Here is an 18,425-nt window from a genome sequence, read left to right on the forward strand (position 1 = left end):
CTTTCAATCAGCTCTGCCAATCTATTACAAAAGATTACTTTGCCAGATCGATTTAGATGCAACCCATGATTAGTGAAGTTATGTCTTTTCAGCCTTTCATTTAGAAAACAAATCCCCAGTTGTTTAGAATTCTTATTTTTTAGGCTGTTGATTGTATTATGGATTGATTTGTTTGTCGAATTGATTGCTTCATTTAATTCTGGCCTATCAAACCTATTAGGAATAGTACTTATTATTAAGTTTGTTTTTTTGCTGAGTGGCACAATTTCCTTGATTTTTTCTGTTACTTGAGGAAGATGATTCAAGTTAGGCTCATTTATATTATTTGAGCCACCCAGTACAATTAGATAGTCATTTTCATCAAAGTCTTTAGTTTGTTCCCTAGCTGACTCTACAACTGCATTAATTGATGCACTTGGCTTGAAAAAACATTGGACATCAAATTTATTTTTTAATCTTTTATCAAGGAGATCACTGCAATCACGTCCATGACTGAACGTCAGTAGCAGAACTCTCCCTTTCCTATCTTTATTTCCCTCAGCTATATTTTTGGTTGCTGTCTTCAAAACCTCACTGTACGTTTTATTTCGACCATTTTCAGAGCATTTCCCATCATTTAGGTTAGATTCTATTTTTTTGCATTTGGACGGAGGTTCTATCATACATTTAGTATTATCAAATTTAGATTTTAGTTTCTTTATTTCCTCCGACATTAGACTACATTGATTTTTTAGATTTAGTATTTCTTTTTTATGGTCTTCATCTTGTAATTTTATAATCAGTTCCAAAGATTTAATTTCTTCTACCATCCCTAACCTTTCTTCCTCAGACGTTTTTAAAGTTACTTCTAATTGGTTTTTTAAAGTAGTGTGGCTACTTTGTAGTTGAGCAACTTTTTCGGCTAAAGTAGTTTGAAAAACTGGGGTTTTTGGTTTTGGCGTTTTTGAATTTTGGTTTTGGGAACGCGTAAGTACTCCCGCTATGTTTACATTTCTATTATTAACCTTCGGTGTTCTACTTGAGCTCATCTTCCTATCTAAGAAATTATATTACTTGCAATAATAATAATTGATTTATAAATGATAGGATTTTAATTTGGTTATAATTTTAGTCAAGTAAACTATCTATGTTTATTTTTAAATCTCGAAAACCTAACCTCAAACTAACCTCTAAACGGTGTTTGGCTTTTTAAAATAGAATTAAGAATTAAAATCTAAAACAAAATGATAAAACGTGATCAAGAAACAATTAATAATGAAATAAACACAACATTTGTACTTATCCGTGACTATTTATAACACAAAATCTTCCAAAACCCAGGAGCGAAATTATGTAGTACTTTCATTCACAACCTCTCAAGGCACTTATTCATTGTCTACAGTATCTAGCCTATTTATTTGTAATTAATTTCATTTTTAAAAACACAGTTTCATTTGTCACATCTACATTTATTGGACTTCTACACAGGACTGCAGTTTCATGTTGAAACCAACACATCTTCAGCTGTAGGATGCTGAATATGTGTTGATTTCAACACGAAACTGTAGTTCTGTGTACTACTCTAATAAAAGTGGATGTGACAAAAATGAAACTGTGTTTTTTTCAATTATGGAAGGATTTCACAATATCAATATCAATTCTCATTCAACTAATTTGATTTGATAATTACTATTAAACGAAAATCCAAATTAAATGCTGTAATTCAGCCCGAAGACTTATATGCTACTGCCTATTGAGTATTGACTGTTGTCAATATTTGCAATATTTGGTTCCAACACGAAACTGCAGTTCTGTGTACAAGCCTAATAAATGTGGATGTGACACAAATAAAACTGTGTTTTTTCAATTATGGAAAGATTTTATAATATAAATATTCTCATTCAACTAATTTGATAATTATTATTAAACGAAAATCCAAATTGAATGCTGTAATTCACCCCAAAGACTTATGCTTCTGCGAAAATTTTATATTTTTTTGCGCTCAGTAAAATTTGTCAAATCATTTTTAAAGTATTTGTATTATTGTAAACATTTATATATATTTTTAGATTTATTTTGTACTTTTTATACATTTTTGATGAACTAAGCTCATGTTATATGATTAATTCTATTTCATTTTTTGCTTATTGAGGAGTTTTCTGATTATGTTTTCTGTGATGTATACTAATTCTATTGATTCTATGTATACTATTCTGTGATGTGTATATTTTCTTTGAAATTGTAATTGTTTTGATTACTAAGAATATATTGTACTATTTCTCTCCCAAATTTAGGTAACATTAAAAGTCCAAATGAGGCTGTCTTCTAGATTAATTAATTAGATTATTAATTCATTAGCATTTGAATAATTGCTATATCTCAGTAATTTCCATTTGTAATTTGATTTTAATTTGTTTTAGACAACTCACCATCGCACAATCGCAGTGATTCCCCGCTTCTTCACCACGCCACCCAGCCGGAACTACTAGAAGTCAACATGGCCTCCGACTTTTCTTCTCTCGCTGCTCCTTCTGCTAATCCTGCTCCTCCACCTCCTCCTCCTCCTCCTCCCCCTCCGCGTGCCGCATCCTCCTCACCGCCTCCTCCGCTTCCGCGTCCCTCGTCCAACTCCAGTCCGCTGCCGCCTCCGCCTCATGTCGACGAGGAAGCTGAGGAGGACCAGGATGACCTGATACCCAACGTTGCTATCAAACAGGAACTCATGGAGCCCATGCCTAGCACATCGATGAATGGTAGCTACTAGTTTTACCATTTCAAATATTTTTTTATAAGATCTAGAAAGCTAATAAAACAATATAAAAACTTTTAGGACCCTTTATTAAAAACTTGATAGCTATTTGTATATCTAGAGTGAAAATGCCACTTTTTCTCCCGGAAGGGAAAGATTGATGCCCGAGGCAAAGTCGAGTAAAATGTTGTGTATCATTTTTCCTCCCTACATTTTTATGAAAACTGCAAATAAAATAATTTTTAAAAACTCACGTGACCAGGCAGTAACAATGTGTTACAACATAACCTAAATATTAAACAGCTGGCTTGTAATCACAGTTCCCCGCCGACAGCACTAGGCACTATCTGTAGGCAACAGTTGTAACAACAATGGCCGACTCTACAAGTATGATGGAGTTCCCGTTTCAAATTTGATTAGTTAATGAGGAATATTCGTTGGCTGGTATTTTGAATAACATGGAATATAAAACAATATTTATACATTTTTATAGTATACTGATATGAAGTTTGTAATAATTTTAGCATACAAACATATATTTCATATATTGATCAAATATCTGGTTGAGGTATTGAATTTAGTTGGTTCAATGACTACTCTATATGCTCCCTCATCTGAGCTTAGACCTTCTAACATATTTGAAATGTAAGTTATTAAAATAGAGATGCTTCCCATGTTATTTAAATGGAGTTACTTTTACGCTCTAGGGAGTTTTTCTCTTTTTTCGTCCCGAGAGCGAAAAAGTGACACTTCAGTATTATGTTCCAGGGAGTGAAGTAAGCACTTTAGACGGTAGGTGGGGGAAAAAATATTTTAACGACTAGTTTTGACCATTGGTCATTTTCAAGTTTGAAATTATTTATTAACCATATGTCATTTTAACTTGAAAATAACCTATGGTCGAAACTAGTCGTTAAAATATTCTGAATTATTTTTAAAAGTTACAAGGTACTACAAGTTTTTATAGGCCTATTGTTTTTATTAATTTGAACAGAAGTTGCCCATATAAGTGAAGTGATTTTGTGATCTAAGTATTTACAAATTTACAAAAGTATTTTCAAATTCAATTTCATTTATCTCTGTATATAAAAATGAATGTCTGTTTGTGTGTTAGTTTGTTTGTTCAATATAGACTCGAAAACTACTTGACAGAACGACATGAAACTTTGGGAATATATGTTGTGTGAATATTGGGGATGGTTTCTGACCAGAAATTTTAATAGGGGGGCTAATAATAATTATATATTAATCCATTTTACAGACCTATGTTTTCGAAATTGTCGGCCGAGCGGCTAATGTAGAACGGGGAAGATCATCATGATTCAAGATCATTTTGTGATAATATGATTTAGCATCTAAACTTACCAGCTGTAATAAACATATCACCCTGTGATAAAATTGTTTACTGGTATTAAAACGGTAGTTTTAAGCACATAGGAAGTCCGTATTGAGATGTAAACGAAAATATTGATTGTAAATAAATAAATTTCATGATTCACCAAATAAAGTCAAGTGTGACATGATATACATTGACTTTTTGGCGGTACGAAGTTCGCCGGGTAAGCTAGTTTGATATAAAAGTACAGTCCGGGTCCTGTAGCTTTGCCTACAGGAGGGCCAATGAACTACAATACTACCCGTTCAAAAACATCGAACTTTTTTGAAAATGCATGTTTCCATAAGCAACAGATTCTCTGCTGTATCTTCTCAAATGCTACTTGTTGCATCCGAAAAGATACACAAGAATATTTTTGGATTTATGTCATTTTAGCACAACACAGCTGACATTCAGTCAACATGCTCTTTCCATAGTATTGGTGATACGTTGCAACTCTCTCATTCATGAAGAATCTCTGTGTGTAGGGAGTTTCCTTCATCTAGGGTCTCTGAAGCCTGATGTTTTTGCAAAGCCGTGAGTATTACCCCACGAACCATACCTTGCCAATATGCCGTTTCAAAGTTACGGAGGTAAAGCTACGGGATGCGTACTATAATTGCAAATGAATGGAATAAATTTTATCATTTATTTATTGAAGTTCTATCAGTTATCGTATATGATAGTTTGACACCTTGTGAGACCGAAATCCCCAATATAATGTTTTTGTTGTGACCAATTAATATAATTTAAAGAGTTCGCGGGTTGTGTAATGTTGCCATCACAACTAACTTCTAAATATATAAATTGAAATAAATAGAATAGAAAGATGATTTATTTGAACAAAGTAAATACATACATAATAATGCAAAAAAAAAAAACAGTTCACAATGTCTTTCAAAGGAATAAGTACAGTACCAAAAAATTTTATTTTACAAAAATCATCATAGACTTGGCAGAAGCCGTCAGTCGAGTTGTTTACTCTATAATACACTTTCAATAACTACCTTATCTGAGTCTTGGCCTTCGTCTTGCTAATCAATTTTATTCTTCAATTCGATTCTCAACGCAGACCAGATTTAAGCGTACGGTATTTTTCACAACTTGGATAATCAAACTATAACAGTATCGCTGCATCGATTCTTATCTCATCCCCAGAAATGAAACGTTCCACTTCCAACACTGGTTGGTCTAGCCAAAAGAAAGCCTTGATTTTATTTTATTTTTCTCAGCTACTGTTTATTCCCATCTGTACTGTCATGGTCAAATTGAACAGCTCAATACTACACTAATATAAATTATTGTAATGTACACTAAGAAAAATTTGTTGATTTAGATAATATAACATAGCTAAATAGAGTATGTTTTACACAAATGATAATAATTATAATGCAATTTCTTGTTTGAATCAAACATTATCAAGCCTACTTGAGTGGAAAAACGTAATTTAATCTAATTCTGACCATTCAACTTACTAGAAAATTAAGTTTCAAGTACGTAAATTAAAAGTAATTTTTTAATATAGAAAATGAAAATTCAAGCAATGTTAGCTATTGAATTGCCTCACCAACCATTGCCTATACCGCAGAGCATCCCTAAGATACCCAACAAGGCGGTACCAATTGAAATAAACCTTGAAACATTGAGACGGACAAGCGGGGAACAAGGCCGCCTATCTACGATCGCTGTTTTGTCAGGTTTGAGTGTTTTCCTTCCAAATTCCCAATATTATTTTCTCTTGCTCCTCTTTCCTATTACCGAAATACTCAAATTTGGTATGGTGATAGCGGGATATAATTGTTGAATTGAAAATTTCTTTATTCATCAAAATGCACAAAATACATCTGAACAGTGTCAAATTACAAAAAAAAAATATTAATATCGTCAGAAAATCATCCTTTACACATATAGAAGTCAAAAATTCTGATAAAAAACAAGATTCTAAAATCTTAGTCAAATTGTCATACTCCTGCAATGAGTATAGGGATGTTCCCACCAAATATTCCTTTAATTTTTTTGTAGGTATTCAACCTCCTCTATTTCTTTCAACTCTCTAGGAAGTATATTGAAAAATTTTCTCCCCATAAAAAGTGTTCTTTTTCTTAAAGAAATCCAATCTATGCATCTCCTCGATCCTTCCAAATCTGGTGTTGGAGCCATGTGTTTCGTTTCTTGATCCTGTTGTCGAGCATTTTTTAAAGTACATGACTACGTCAAAAATATATTGCCCATAGATTGTTAAGATTCCAAACTGTGGAAAAACGAGTTTTACTGAGTCTAATCTTTTTAACTTCATTATTATTCTGAGAGCTCTTTTTTGTTGTAATAGTATCTTATCAAGGTTACTCTTGGTTGTACTTCCATAGATAGCAAGTCCGTATGCCAGATGAGAATGTATTAAAGAGTGGTACAGGGATTTCATTGTCTGTATACTGCAGATATCTGTCAATTGCCGCAAAGCAAAAAGACCGGGGGATATCTTTCTTACAACCAGAGAAACATGTTTATCCCATGATAAGGGTTGAGGTGAGTGTTTTTGGTTTCATGGGTTTGTCAGTCTCCGTGTTGAAAACAAGGTTAGATCTGAGATTAATAAACGAAATACAGTCCACTATTTACCAGAAGAAACCGTTATCATTTGCAGTATGGCATTACCGGCAAAGAACAACTTGTGAACAACATATCAACCCTAGTGTTTTTATCAAGTTATAAATTGGTAAAATAATTTAATATTTTTTTCAGATAATTCAAGGGATTTCAAACCAGGATCGCAAGATGGAGAACGGTTCATGACGCCTGGTGAGAAACATAATTTATTTTTTGGCCACATTTACTACAGTAGTGCAATTTACAATTACTATGCTATTCTCATACTAACGCACTTTTATCTAGAAAACTGTGTACTTCTTTACAGTGTGAGTTGTGTAATCTTCAGCAGGGCTATAATGATTGCAACTTTTAAAAGTTTCTTCTACTCTTAAGTTTGTGTTCAGCCTCATGTACTTGAAGGGTCCAACTTAAGTCAACTCAGCCGGATTTTAGGGTTTAATAACTGTTTATAACGTTCACATCAATTAAGCTCTCCTGTAACTTGCAAACTTCATTTCTAATATGTCAAAACTAATCTAGTTTTCCTCCATCTTGGTTTTTTTATACAATTCTCATCAATTTTGCCAAGCCAACAATGAAATACGACAATCAGAACAATAATCGGTTCAACAATGAATGAACGTTATATCATTATCAGAAAAAGTAATGATAATTAGTTCTCTGATCGCCTATGATTTGCATCCAGAGAAGTTTATCTACAAATACAGGGGCCTGTTTCATAAAGTTACAAGTCCTGTAATACAGGAGAATCACCATTCCAATTACATGCTCAATATAGCCGATAAAATCAGCTGTTCCTGTATTACAGGACTTCTAAATTTTTATGAAACAGGGGCCAGATATCAGAATCAAGTGTAAAAATAGAGTACCATAGTAATAGATTTCTATAAATAATTTTGATCTCAATTATGATACCTCACTATGATACTATGTGTTGGGGTGAATAATGTATCGTAGTACATAATATCATAACAAGAAATTAATATTCTATGTTAATGTTCAGGTATTATTATTTAATCTTATACCTATTTTTTCATCTTGCCAATATTCAGGCCGAAGAATTATTTTCAAACAGAAATATGACCTCTCTTCAAACCTATCTCTTCTAATTCTCAACTTTTTATATACGGCTTTTAATTCTTTGCACATATCAATCTGTGTTGTATTTAATCATCATTGTTTGTGCTTTTTGATGTTTAGGTTAGGTTTTCTCAATGTCCATTGTCCTTTTTCTATTGTATTGAACCAACAATATTTGTTTTGACTCTGACTAGTTACATAATCGTTATACAATTTAACTACCTAATCATTTTTCACGTAAATTATATATTTTTGAAGTGTATATAAGGGATGGATCACCTTCCTCTTAATAGTATATATTATTTATATACTCGTTCTATTAATTTATTTATTATGATGAAGTATATACGTATGTTGTATCACTGAATTTAGAGCCACTTTGCTAAGAAAAGAGTGGCTGATCAAATATATATAATTTTCTACAATCGTGGTGTTTGATACTATGGTATGGTTGTTATCCAGAACCTTGCGTAATAATTACTAGAATTATTTTATGAATGAATCCTCCGTGGTGAATGATTATTTACAACTCATTTATATCGTTTCATTCTGTTTCCATACTCTTAAGAGAAAGGTATTTCATCCGAAGTGTTAGATTTGTTTCTCGTCTCGTTTTTAAATTGGAAATTTGTTCCAATGTTATTAAACTACATTCTGATTCGGGTGTGAACCTAGTTTAAAAGTGAATAAATTATTGATAACTTTCAAAAATTATTTGATAATTAATTGAATCTACAGTTGCTTCCTTACTATCAAACGTTATTTTTTTCGCGTACTATTGATCTAATACTGATATTTCTATCTCTATTTTCCGAATTATGTTCTCGTCCATCTTTTGAAATTAATTTTGAGAACACAAAAATACCAGATTTTCGCCAAATGCTGACGGATTTTTGCTGGTTTTTACGATGATGTTTTGATGCGCTGATGTTATATGATGATGAGATGTTGCATTAATTACAAACAGGTAAGTTCCACTGTCGGACATCTTGATGACATCTAGATGTCTCCCAATTCTATTTCATAATAATCACTACTTTCCACTTATTAACCATATATACGGCTGCAATATATATACTATTGAATACTGTGGCCGCTTTTCTATTATTACTATTTCTATTTATATATTTTTTACAAATTCTCTTTATTGATTACTTATAGAGGAATGTGGTTCCATCTTTTATACACTGTCTTTTGTACATATTTATTTATTTCTTTCGCTAGTTTTAGTCGTTCTTTACTTAGATTAGTTTTTTATATATTCACTCTATACCTAGCTTTAGAATGTTATTGAGAATGGATGTTCTTGATTATGGTGACAAATATTTTTGATCTCGATGTTGAAAATTTGTGTGTTTTTGTGTGCGTCCGGTTATGTGTTGTGTCTTCTTACACTTGCATCAGAGCATATTTCATACAATATTGTCTTGAGTTTCCAAATGTTTCATAAAAAGAAATAATTGTAAACATTTGTCCTAAATCTGATTGTAAACATTTGTCCTAAATCTGTTATTATCTTGAAAATCTAGACTCAGAGGTCCGTCAAAACTTTCCAAGTTTTTTCTCCCAATGGAGTTAATTTTCTCCTATCTACTTTATACTTTCTCCAACGCTTGATGGTTTGAATAGATTTTCCACACTTTTGCTGAGGTTGATTCCCTGGCGTGTGCGTGAGTAACCTACGCTTGATACATAAAATAAATTCACCACATGTTTGCTGAGGATGACTCATACATGAGCCTCAGGCTTGTGCGTGAGTAACTGGGGATGATGCTAAGAGATTTATCATCTCTAAGCCATTTTCAGGTTTTGAGGATGATGCCCACATTAGATTTACCTTGGGGAAATAAATGAATAGATATTGATAGATATAGATATTTATGATAGAGAAATGTTTGAAGCTTTAGGTTGGTTCTGAACCACCGTGATGTGATTTTGAAGCACATAACAGTTGGTCGCGATTTAAAAATCATAATAGATTCCAATGTTAATAATATTAATATTTTTAGCAATTCTCAGATTGGAAGCAATATCTGAGGCGAGAAGAACCAATGCTACTTGCAAAATTGAGTGAAGTTCTAACTGAATTCCTACATTTCAAAAACCATTGATGCTAAAAAAACAATCAAGTCTGACTTCTATTAGGCAAGGTGTCTTTTTCCAGAGTTCAAGTTACGGTGTATGGTTAAATTTCACAAAATGACATCTCATTACAGAATATGTAAAACTGGAAATGAAATAATGCAGCTGCACAACAATCAAATAAATATCGATATAAGCTTGTTTTTAAACTGATAAAATAACTCTTTATTCAATTGTGAAATGCATCAAATTTGAAATTAATATATTAATAAAAATAAATGATTTGGATAATATCCAAAATTGAAAATAACAATAATTGAAGCATAAAATTAGAGACCATACATGGAGTACAACATAAATTCAAGGTATCGTCTTGAAATTAGTAAAGCAGGGAGATTGCACAACAGGCTCTAAGCTCACAAGGGTAAGTATTAAGCTAGATTCCTACAGATCAGTATAAGAGTCAGTGGCCGGTACAGTGAAGATATCACTCCCATGAGATTCAATGGGACTATTCCAAACCAGCTCGGCCGAGTGGGTATGAATTGCCCATTAGAACTGATTGGAATAATATTCTCATTGTACCGGACACGGTCCCTGATACTGATATGTGGGAATCCACCTTTAAGATTGTACTTGCTGATTGAATTATGGTAAAATTTTACACTCTAACCAGATGTGAAGCGGATTTATTTGATCTGAGAATTTTGAACATGAAAACTGGCTTGTGATGGCATTTTTTTAGTTTTTCTCATGTTGAACTCAATTCAGGTTGATGTTACATAATATTTGTAGAAAAATATTGAGTTATCTAACTTATTAAAATTGGAATTAAGCTCACCAAATCTACATTTCTTGAAAATACTTTGGCTCATATTGAAGTGGACATTGGATACTTGTCAGGCAATCGATTATCGCCTGCAAACGATTTTATTGTTAGTTAGCTCTTGAGTATCCAATGAATACTGGAACCCGCAGATTATTTAGCCTCAAAAAGTAAATTGATAATTTAGAATTGGGTCATATTTGCTAATTCATAGCTCAGACAATAATAGGTAATTATTGGCTGTTTATAAAAGCGAAATTTTTAATAATTAATGAATTTAGTCTAGAAATCCATGCATGTTCTCAAGATTGAAAAATATATTTTTGATAGGAAGGTCTCTGGTTGACCGAATAGTCAAACTATTGATTCGTAGAATAAATTCTTTTAAAAAGTAGTAATCTTATATATTATTAAATAAGAAGTGATTAAATTTTAACAAATTAAATTTTTATTGTGACTTGGGTCATTTTTCTTTTAATAATACACAAATTAAAAGAATTATTGAAAAGTAGCAGCTGACAAATCTATTTCCCAAATTTTCTTGAATAAATTTTCAGAAAGTAGGTCATGTTTTGACTTCACCAATCTGAGTTCCAGTTGTTGTCCAAACTTTTATTGAATAATGATTGCTACATCTTGTAGCATTCACAATTGCCCATCAACTCGCCACAATAAATTAATTTATACAATTTATGTATAGCTATTTAATCTCTCATTCAGTGTGGTTTTTCAAACCATAGTCTCCACAGCCTGCTGTATGATTTTATAAAGCTTATAATTACAGCTATGTATTGTTGAAGGGATTTAATTAAATATGCAGAAGTTTAAAATGATTATTTATTACATGCATAATAAATATACCTAAATATTCCCGTGGATCAATTGATATCATTCTTCTGTTTTTATAATCAATTTTTACTGCAATTTATCTCTTGGCTAATGAACTGTTCAGTTAATACTTAACTAAACTTAATTTAAAAGGGAATAATTCTTCTGTGATTTTAAAAACTTGCCAATAAGGGAATAGGTTGATATAGCAGTCAGAGCATTATTTAATAGCTTAGATAAGTGCCGTTCTCTCTGGGTTTACCTTGGAAGGGTGACTACTTGAGGTCAGCTCCACTGATTGAAGTTCAAAATCACTTCACTTCAAAATTGGACCGGAGAGTCTCTCATGATGTCAAATTATCATGCGATAGATTATTATTATTATTATTAGCGTATGGCAAATACGTAAACACACACATAAATTCACAAAAAATATTCAGGTCTTACCTTTGTCAGCTTGATATAAAAAATGTAACCATCTACGTTATAACATACAATAGAAGAAGGAAAGTGTATATATGTGTAAGGAAATAATCATGTCAAACTTTGATGTCGAGGCCAGTTATGTTGGCTATTGCTTGTGGAGAAGCTGCTTTTGAATCATCCAACTGCTCTGATAGGCCACTACCTCCGTAAACAAAGCCATAGTGCATGACAGGTGGTTGATGGTAACGTCAGCACAGGTAGGACTCTACCAATAAAAACAATAGCTAATATAGATTAGCTGAAATCAACGAATTTTTATTTGTGTAAGAGCACCACCTGTGCTGACGTCACCAGAATGCACTATGGCTTTGTTTACGGAAGTAGTGGATATGCTTGAATAGCACAATGTCGGATGATATGTTTCATTGCTTGTCTTGCCTCTCCACAATCACAAGCAGGGGAGGACAATCTACCCCAGTCACTGAGAGATGCCCTTCATATTCCGTGCCCAGTTCTAATCCTGTTGAGTGCTGTCCATGTTCGCCTTGGTAGATCAAACCCAGCCACACTGCTCCCAACAGAATACCCCAGACTCACACTGAGAGGCGCTCTATCCATCCACTCTTCCTCCCATCTATCAGCGACAGAGAAATTATCACGGTCTATCTGTTCAGCCAAGCGCATGGGAGGGGGCCTTGGGTGGGCCGTCCACTAGAACCGTTTTCGTCCGAACTAGCATCGGCCGAAAACTACCGAACGCGACCGAACGATCTTCCAACAAAGAAAGGAATAGATGCTCGTCCATTGCAACATGTTCATACGGCCGTCTCCGGCCGATCAATTTTTCGATCCGAATTGAATGGGATTTTCCGGCTCTATCCGGCCGAACTAACTAGTCGAGCAGAGACAACCAAGAGTGTTCCTAACCTAAATTGTTTCACAGTCTTGTTTTTTGAAGTTGCTTTGTTTTTAAAATTGTAACTATGGACAATGAAAAGTTGATAAGTTTGGTTCAAGAGCATGTTCCATTGTGGGATATGCGAGACAAAAGATATTATCGTCGTGATGTTCAAAGGAACCTGTCGACAAAAATTGTTGAACAAATAGGATCTGAAGATAGGTTATTATAATGAATAACTAATTTATTGGATATGAGTTTTTTTCAAAATCTCAATATAATCATTGTTTATGAAAAATGTTGGTGGCTATGATAGTAGTCAATTCAATAATTGGCAACCAGCCAACTACTGAACTAGACTGATGTAAACGGTTCCAATGGACGACCATATTCGGCTGAATTAACGGCCGGCAGGTTCATCCGATCCAACGGCCGATCGGATCGGTTGAATACGGTTCCAGTGGATGCTTACCCTTGACCTCAGTCTGTTACCGAGCTCCAGAAGATCTCTGTGGATTGGGAGTGCTCTGTCATTTTTAATCTTATTGTACTCACGCACAAGAGCAAAAGATCTTCGCAGCCCTGGTGAGGCAATGTTGCTGAACACTGGCAACCAATATGTATGGGTGGTTCTAATTGTCCCAGAAATAAGTCGCATGGAATTATTCAGCTGAGTGTTGACTCTATTTACATGGGCACTATTCATCCACACAGCTGCACAGTATCACTACCTCCGTACACAAAGCCATAGTGCATTCTGGTGACGTCAGCACAGGTTGGGCTCCTACCAATACCTACTATTACATCTTACTATATTATATTACTATAAGTAATACCATAGAGAAACAATAGCATAAGTAGATATCCCATGGTATAGGGCGTTTATGTCGCAACTTTTACTGTTCCTAGTTCGTTCCTGTGAAGCTTTATGACGCTGGTAGTCTCTCATATTGTGCCGTTCATACACTCTTACCCGGTCAAAACAGTAAAAATCGACAATAATCGACAGTAATCGGCTTGAGATAACAGTATGCTATGCTATGATACTTATGCTATGGTAATAGTAGGTATTGCTCCTACACCAATAAACAATTTTTTGATTTCAGCTGATCTATCAGCTAGTGTTTTTATTGGTGTAGGAGCCCTACCTGTGCTGACGTTACCATCAACCACCTGTCATGCACTATGGCTTTGTTTACGGAGGCAGTGACAGTATTCAGCTGTGGGGTTGACTAGTCCCAGGGCAGAACAGCGCAGAATGTTGTAGCTGATGCACCCCATGTTGTTCCACACAGGTTTTGTAGAATATAATTCCTTGTTTTCAGTTTCTCAGCAACATTATGGAGGTGATTATTGTAGGACAGAGTGCAGTCAAGTATCACACCAAGGTACTTAGGAAAGAAATTATGCTGCGATTGCGTGTTGTCAAACCTCACTTACGATAGATTGATGCGAAGCGATAGTCTGAAAAACTTTAATAAAATTACTACACGGTGGTTTGGAGCCTACCTAGAACTAGGTTGTATAACTAGGTTCAGTTTGATATAGAATTGATCATTATTAACAATCTACAGTTTGTGTTTTATTTATTTTAATTTTTCTTAATAACTCCATATTTTCATGTTCTGAGAGTTTATTGAATGTAATCATTCCATTATATTCGGTTTTTAATCAAATCAAATTCAAAATTTCTAGTTTATTTATTTCTGGACTGAAAAGTGAATTCAAATCAATTCAAGTAGATGGCATAACCTCTAATTTTTATTCATTCATAACTCTACCTTCATTGTATTATCATTCATCCCATCATCATCATCATCACCTAGGCTTAAAATACTTCTAGAAAGTCGCCTTTGTAAAATAATAAATAAATATTTACAATCAATATCAAATCACACTTATCGGATAGCTACCAATCGATATGATGCCATTTATATTAATGTTGTATAATTTTTATGGCTATTAGAAATATCGTTTGTCTTCTTGTTAGTTGCTCAATCAATCTGAATCTGAGTCACCATTTTCAGGAACATCCTTCACAGTGCTTAGAATAGCTTTATCTAGTTGTATTGAACTTTACTAACCATCATCCTACGATTATTTTTAAAATATGCATTTTCTTGAAGAGTCTCACTAATTTAAGTTAGTTAATACTTATTATTCACCAATTTTCATGAATTCTTTTCTCTATCCCGCAGTTACCATATCAGTGGAAAAGGCAGCAACTGCACTACCGCCCACAACGGAGTTGAGCGCCTTGTCAGTGAATGCTGAGGCCCCGACTGCCGTGACGCCGGAAAAGTCTGGAAAAACGCCGGAAAAATCCGCAGCTGCAGCTGAAAACGAGGACGATTTAGATGAAGACGACGAGGAGCGTTATGAGGATATGATCGCTTGTTCGCCGGCCAACTCTTCTGATTTAGATGAGGACGAAAATATGGAGGAGGATTATGAAGATCGTGGTAGAGTTGGGGGCGGGGAAAAAATGATGGAGACGAATTTTAATAACAATAGTATCAACCAGGGGAGGATGATGTTGTCCTCCACCACCTCTATCACTCCTGTGGGGTTGGATATGACGATTAAGAAGGATCGGGACGAATATTTGGATGAGGATATCTCTCAATACGAGATGGATTCTTTCAGGTCGATGATGGCAGGGGTGGGGGGAAGTCCCACGAACATCAGCTCCGGGGGGACTTCAGGCGGCTCGGTGACTGTAAACCTGGGGAATGTTGCAGGGGGAGTTTACAACCCCAACAAACCCATAGATAAAGCGTCGGTGCGGCGTTATTGTACGCACGAAGCCGAGAATGTTTACAGGTGTAACGTATGCGCGAAAACTTATACGCATATCAGTAATTTCTGTCGCCATTTTTTGTCGGCACATCACGGGGTAAGGCAGGAGATACCGTGTCCAGTTTGTTTCAAGCTGTTCACCCGGAAGGATAACATGATGACTCATACTAAACAGGTGCACAGGTTGGCCATCATGAGGGGGGGTGCTCCGGTAGGGGGTGGACCTAATGATGGCACTAGTCAGGATTCGTGTTGAGAGGGGTAAGGGGGAGGCAAAGTGAGTTGTGTAGTTTTGGTAGAACTTTGATTCTAATCATTGCTCTGGTTTCAAAACAGTTGTGGGTTATTGTTGAAACACTTGGACCAGTTGCTAGGACACTAATGGACCATTAATACTCCATTAATGCTCCATTATTTTTGAAAACTGTTCTAGGAACCTGATCTAAGGTTTTTATTGAAACAATAAACGTTTCTGAATATTGTACTGGTTTCAAAACAGTTGTGGGTTATTGTTGAAACATTTGTCCTAGTTGCTAGGACAATAATGGACCATTAAATATATAGGTTTAATGGTCCATTATTTTTAATTAGTGTCCCAGAAACCGGGTCTAAGGTTTTTGTTGAAACAATAAACGTTTCTGAATATTGTACTGGTTTCAAAACTGTTGTGGGTTATTGATGAAACACTTGGACCCTAAGTTTTGCTAGGACACTAATGGACCATCAAACCTATAGATTTAATGGTCCATTATTTTTAACAAGTGTTCTAGAAACCGGGTCCAAGGTTTTTGTTAAAACAATAAACGTTTCTGAACATTGTTCTGGTTTCAAACCAGTTGTGGTTGAGTTTTGGGTTTTTGTTGAAATCACACAAGTCAAATTAATTATTTTCTACTCCAAAAATGTTCATTTTTACAATAAATATTGTAAATGAATCAAATAGAATATTTATTTCATAAAAAATCAGTAAATCACAGAAATCATTATAAAAATAGGTAAATCTTCTTAAAGGGCATTGAGAAACTTGAATGTTTTTTTCCAAAATTATTAAAATTCTTGTCCACTTAACAATGTCTTGGTAAGATTAAACTGTAAATAATTAATGTGTAACTAACTAAAAAACTTTGCTGAAAATGGCTTGTTGAGGATAACTTGGTTTAGATTACTCAATCTAACCTCAAAATGAGTAGATTCTTTTCATCTCTGTAAAACTTGATGAAACTAAAATTATCGAACAGAGAAATCAAAATTGATCTATCTAATCAAAGACTGAAGATCTAACTAAATATTGCAGAAACATTGGGTTATGTTACCTATACCAACTTGAAATTCTAGCTTGAACTCGATGCATTTTATCTTTGTAAAAGATGAAAATTAATGAAACTTTAAATTCCCTAATAGTTTTTGTAGTATAAAACTCTAAATTTTGAAACTTTTACTCAGTTACAGTTTCAAATCTACATACATGCGAAACACACTAAAGTGTGTTTGTTAGCTCAATTTAAAATTCCAATCTACTTTAATCTTAAAGTTTAAAATCAATTTTTTCAATTTTCCTCAATAGGAACGTAGAACATAATTTTGTTATTTTTTATTAAATGATAGAGATCTACTTATGTAGTTTTAAAATCTCTTGAAGAAAAACACAAATCATTGTTTTTGGTAATTAATTTAGGGATATAAATATAAAAATTCATTAAATATTATAAATAATTAATAGTTTCTAAATGTTCTTCATATTAATAGTTTCATGTCCCATTAAGCTCAATATGTGCCTGTAAAATTTAATATTAATACATATGTGCTATGTATTTTCAAATAATAAGTGCCTTAATGTAGCGTCATCGTTACACAGTCATGTGTATGTTACCATGATTGTATTCAAATTGTAACCATATTTTTCAGTCATATTCGTGCAAAATGAAATCAAATATTTAATAAATATTTACCTAGTCATAATCCAAAAATAATAATGTTGTCTAGTCACAGCAGTCCACAAAGTGCCATATATATGTAATTAATAAAATTAAATTTGAAAACATAAATATGTAATTAATAAAATTAAATTTGAATCCATAAATATGTAAAACACTGACATTCTAATGTTTATTTACATTGAAAGAGTGTTTTGTTATAGGTTATTGGAGATTTTACATGCTGTATATAATCTATTTGATGACAGAAATTAGTGTTTTCACAAAAATCAAATAACCTGAACAAGAAAATATTTTGGATATTTTTCAGCGTAAATTTCGAACCCCGCAACTCACTATTGCCTCCCAAAACTTGCAAAATTTTCTCAATTTCATACTTTTGACAATTTATAACATTATTAGCGATTATCGTGTGCCAATGATCGTCAAAAAATGTCTCACAAAATCAAAATTTATCAGCCTTGATTGTGCCTTATATTTCGGTGGAAGGGAAAAATTCACCACCCTCGTTCAGAATCCTAGATTTGTTTCTAGATTATAAAATCATTACTATTAGCTAAATGTTGTTATACTAGATTGATGATATATATTCTATTTTTAAATTAAGGAACGATAATCGACGGAGGAGAAATATATTTATCGATTACAACGATTATATAAACAATATATGTTTGTTTTAATGTGAATAGTTTATTTTTTGTTATTGTTCAAGTTGAATATTATTACTACTACTAATAATAATGAATAGCTTATGTTCTTCTTGAAGCAGCTAACTTTATTATTGTTGTTGTTTTCTTCTAGATATTAATTTCATTTCATAGTCGATAAATTGATCGAAC

At 33.5% G+C, this 18,425-nt stretch overlaps 1 protein-coding gene and 1 long non-coding RNA gene across 7 annotated transcripts in view; both read left to right on the plus strand.

Annotated features, from left to right (window-relative positions):
- LOC111045554 (protein tramtrack, alpha isoform) overlaps positions 1–18,425 on the plus strand; it is a 106,790-nt gene that overhangs the window by 56,871 nt on the left and 31,494 nt on the right. For 5 of the 6 annotated variants that reach the window (XM_039439947.1, XM_039439945.1, XM_039439950.1 and 2 more), the window contains exons 5-6: positions 2,400–2,732; positions 6,846–6,902. In XM_039439947.1, the coding sequence (XP_039295881.1) occupies positions 2,400–2,732; positions 6,846–6,902 (390 nt within the window). Of the gene's footprint in view, positions 1–2,399; positions 2,733–6,845; positions 6,903–15,051; positions 15,973–18,425 lie in introns of those variants that run through there. The other variant, XM_039439949.1, reaches the window with a different exon arrangement.
- On the plus strand, positions 6,275–6,564 carry LOC120354037. Its single transcript, XR_005572788.1, has 2 exons — positions 6,275–6,444; positions 6,507–6,564. It is a non-coding gene; the product is annotated as an uncharacterized LOC120354037 (long non-coding RNA).

Source organism: Nilaparvata lugens, chromosome 13, assembly GCF_014356525.2.
Source record: "Nilaparvata lugens isolate BPH chromosome 13, ASM1435652v1, whole genome shotgun sequence".
Classification (NCBI taxonomy): domain Eukaryota; kingdom Metazoa; phylum Arthropoda; class Insecta; order Hemiptera; family Delphacidae; genus Nilaparvata; species Nilaparvata lugens.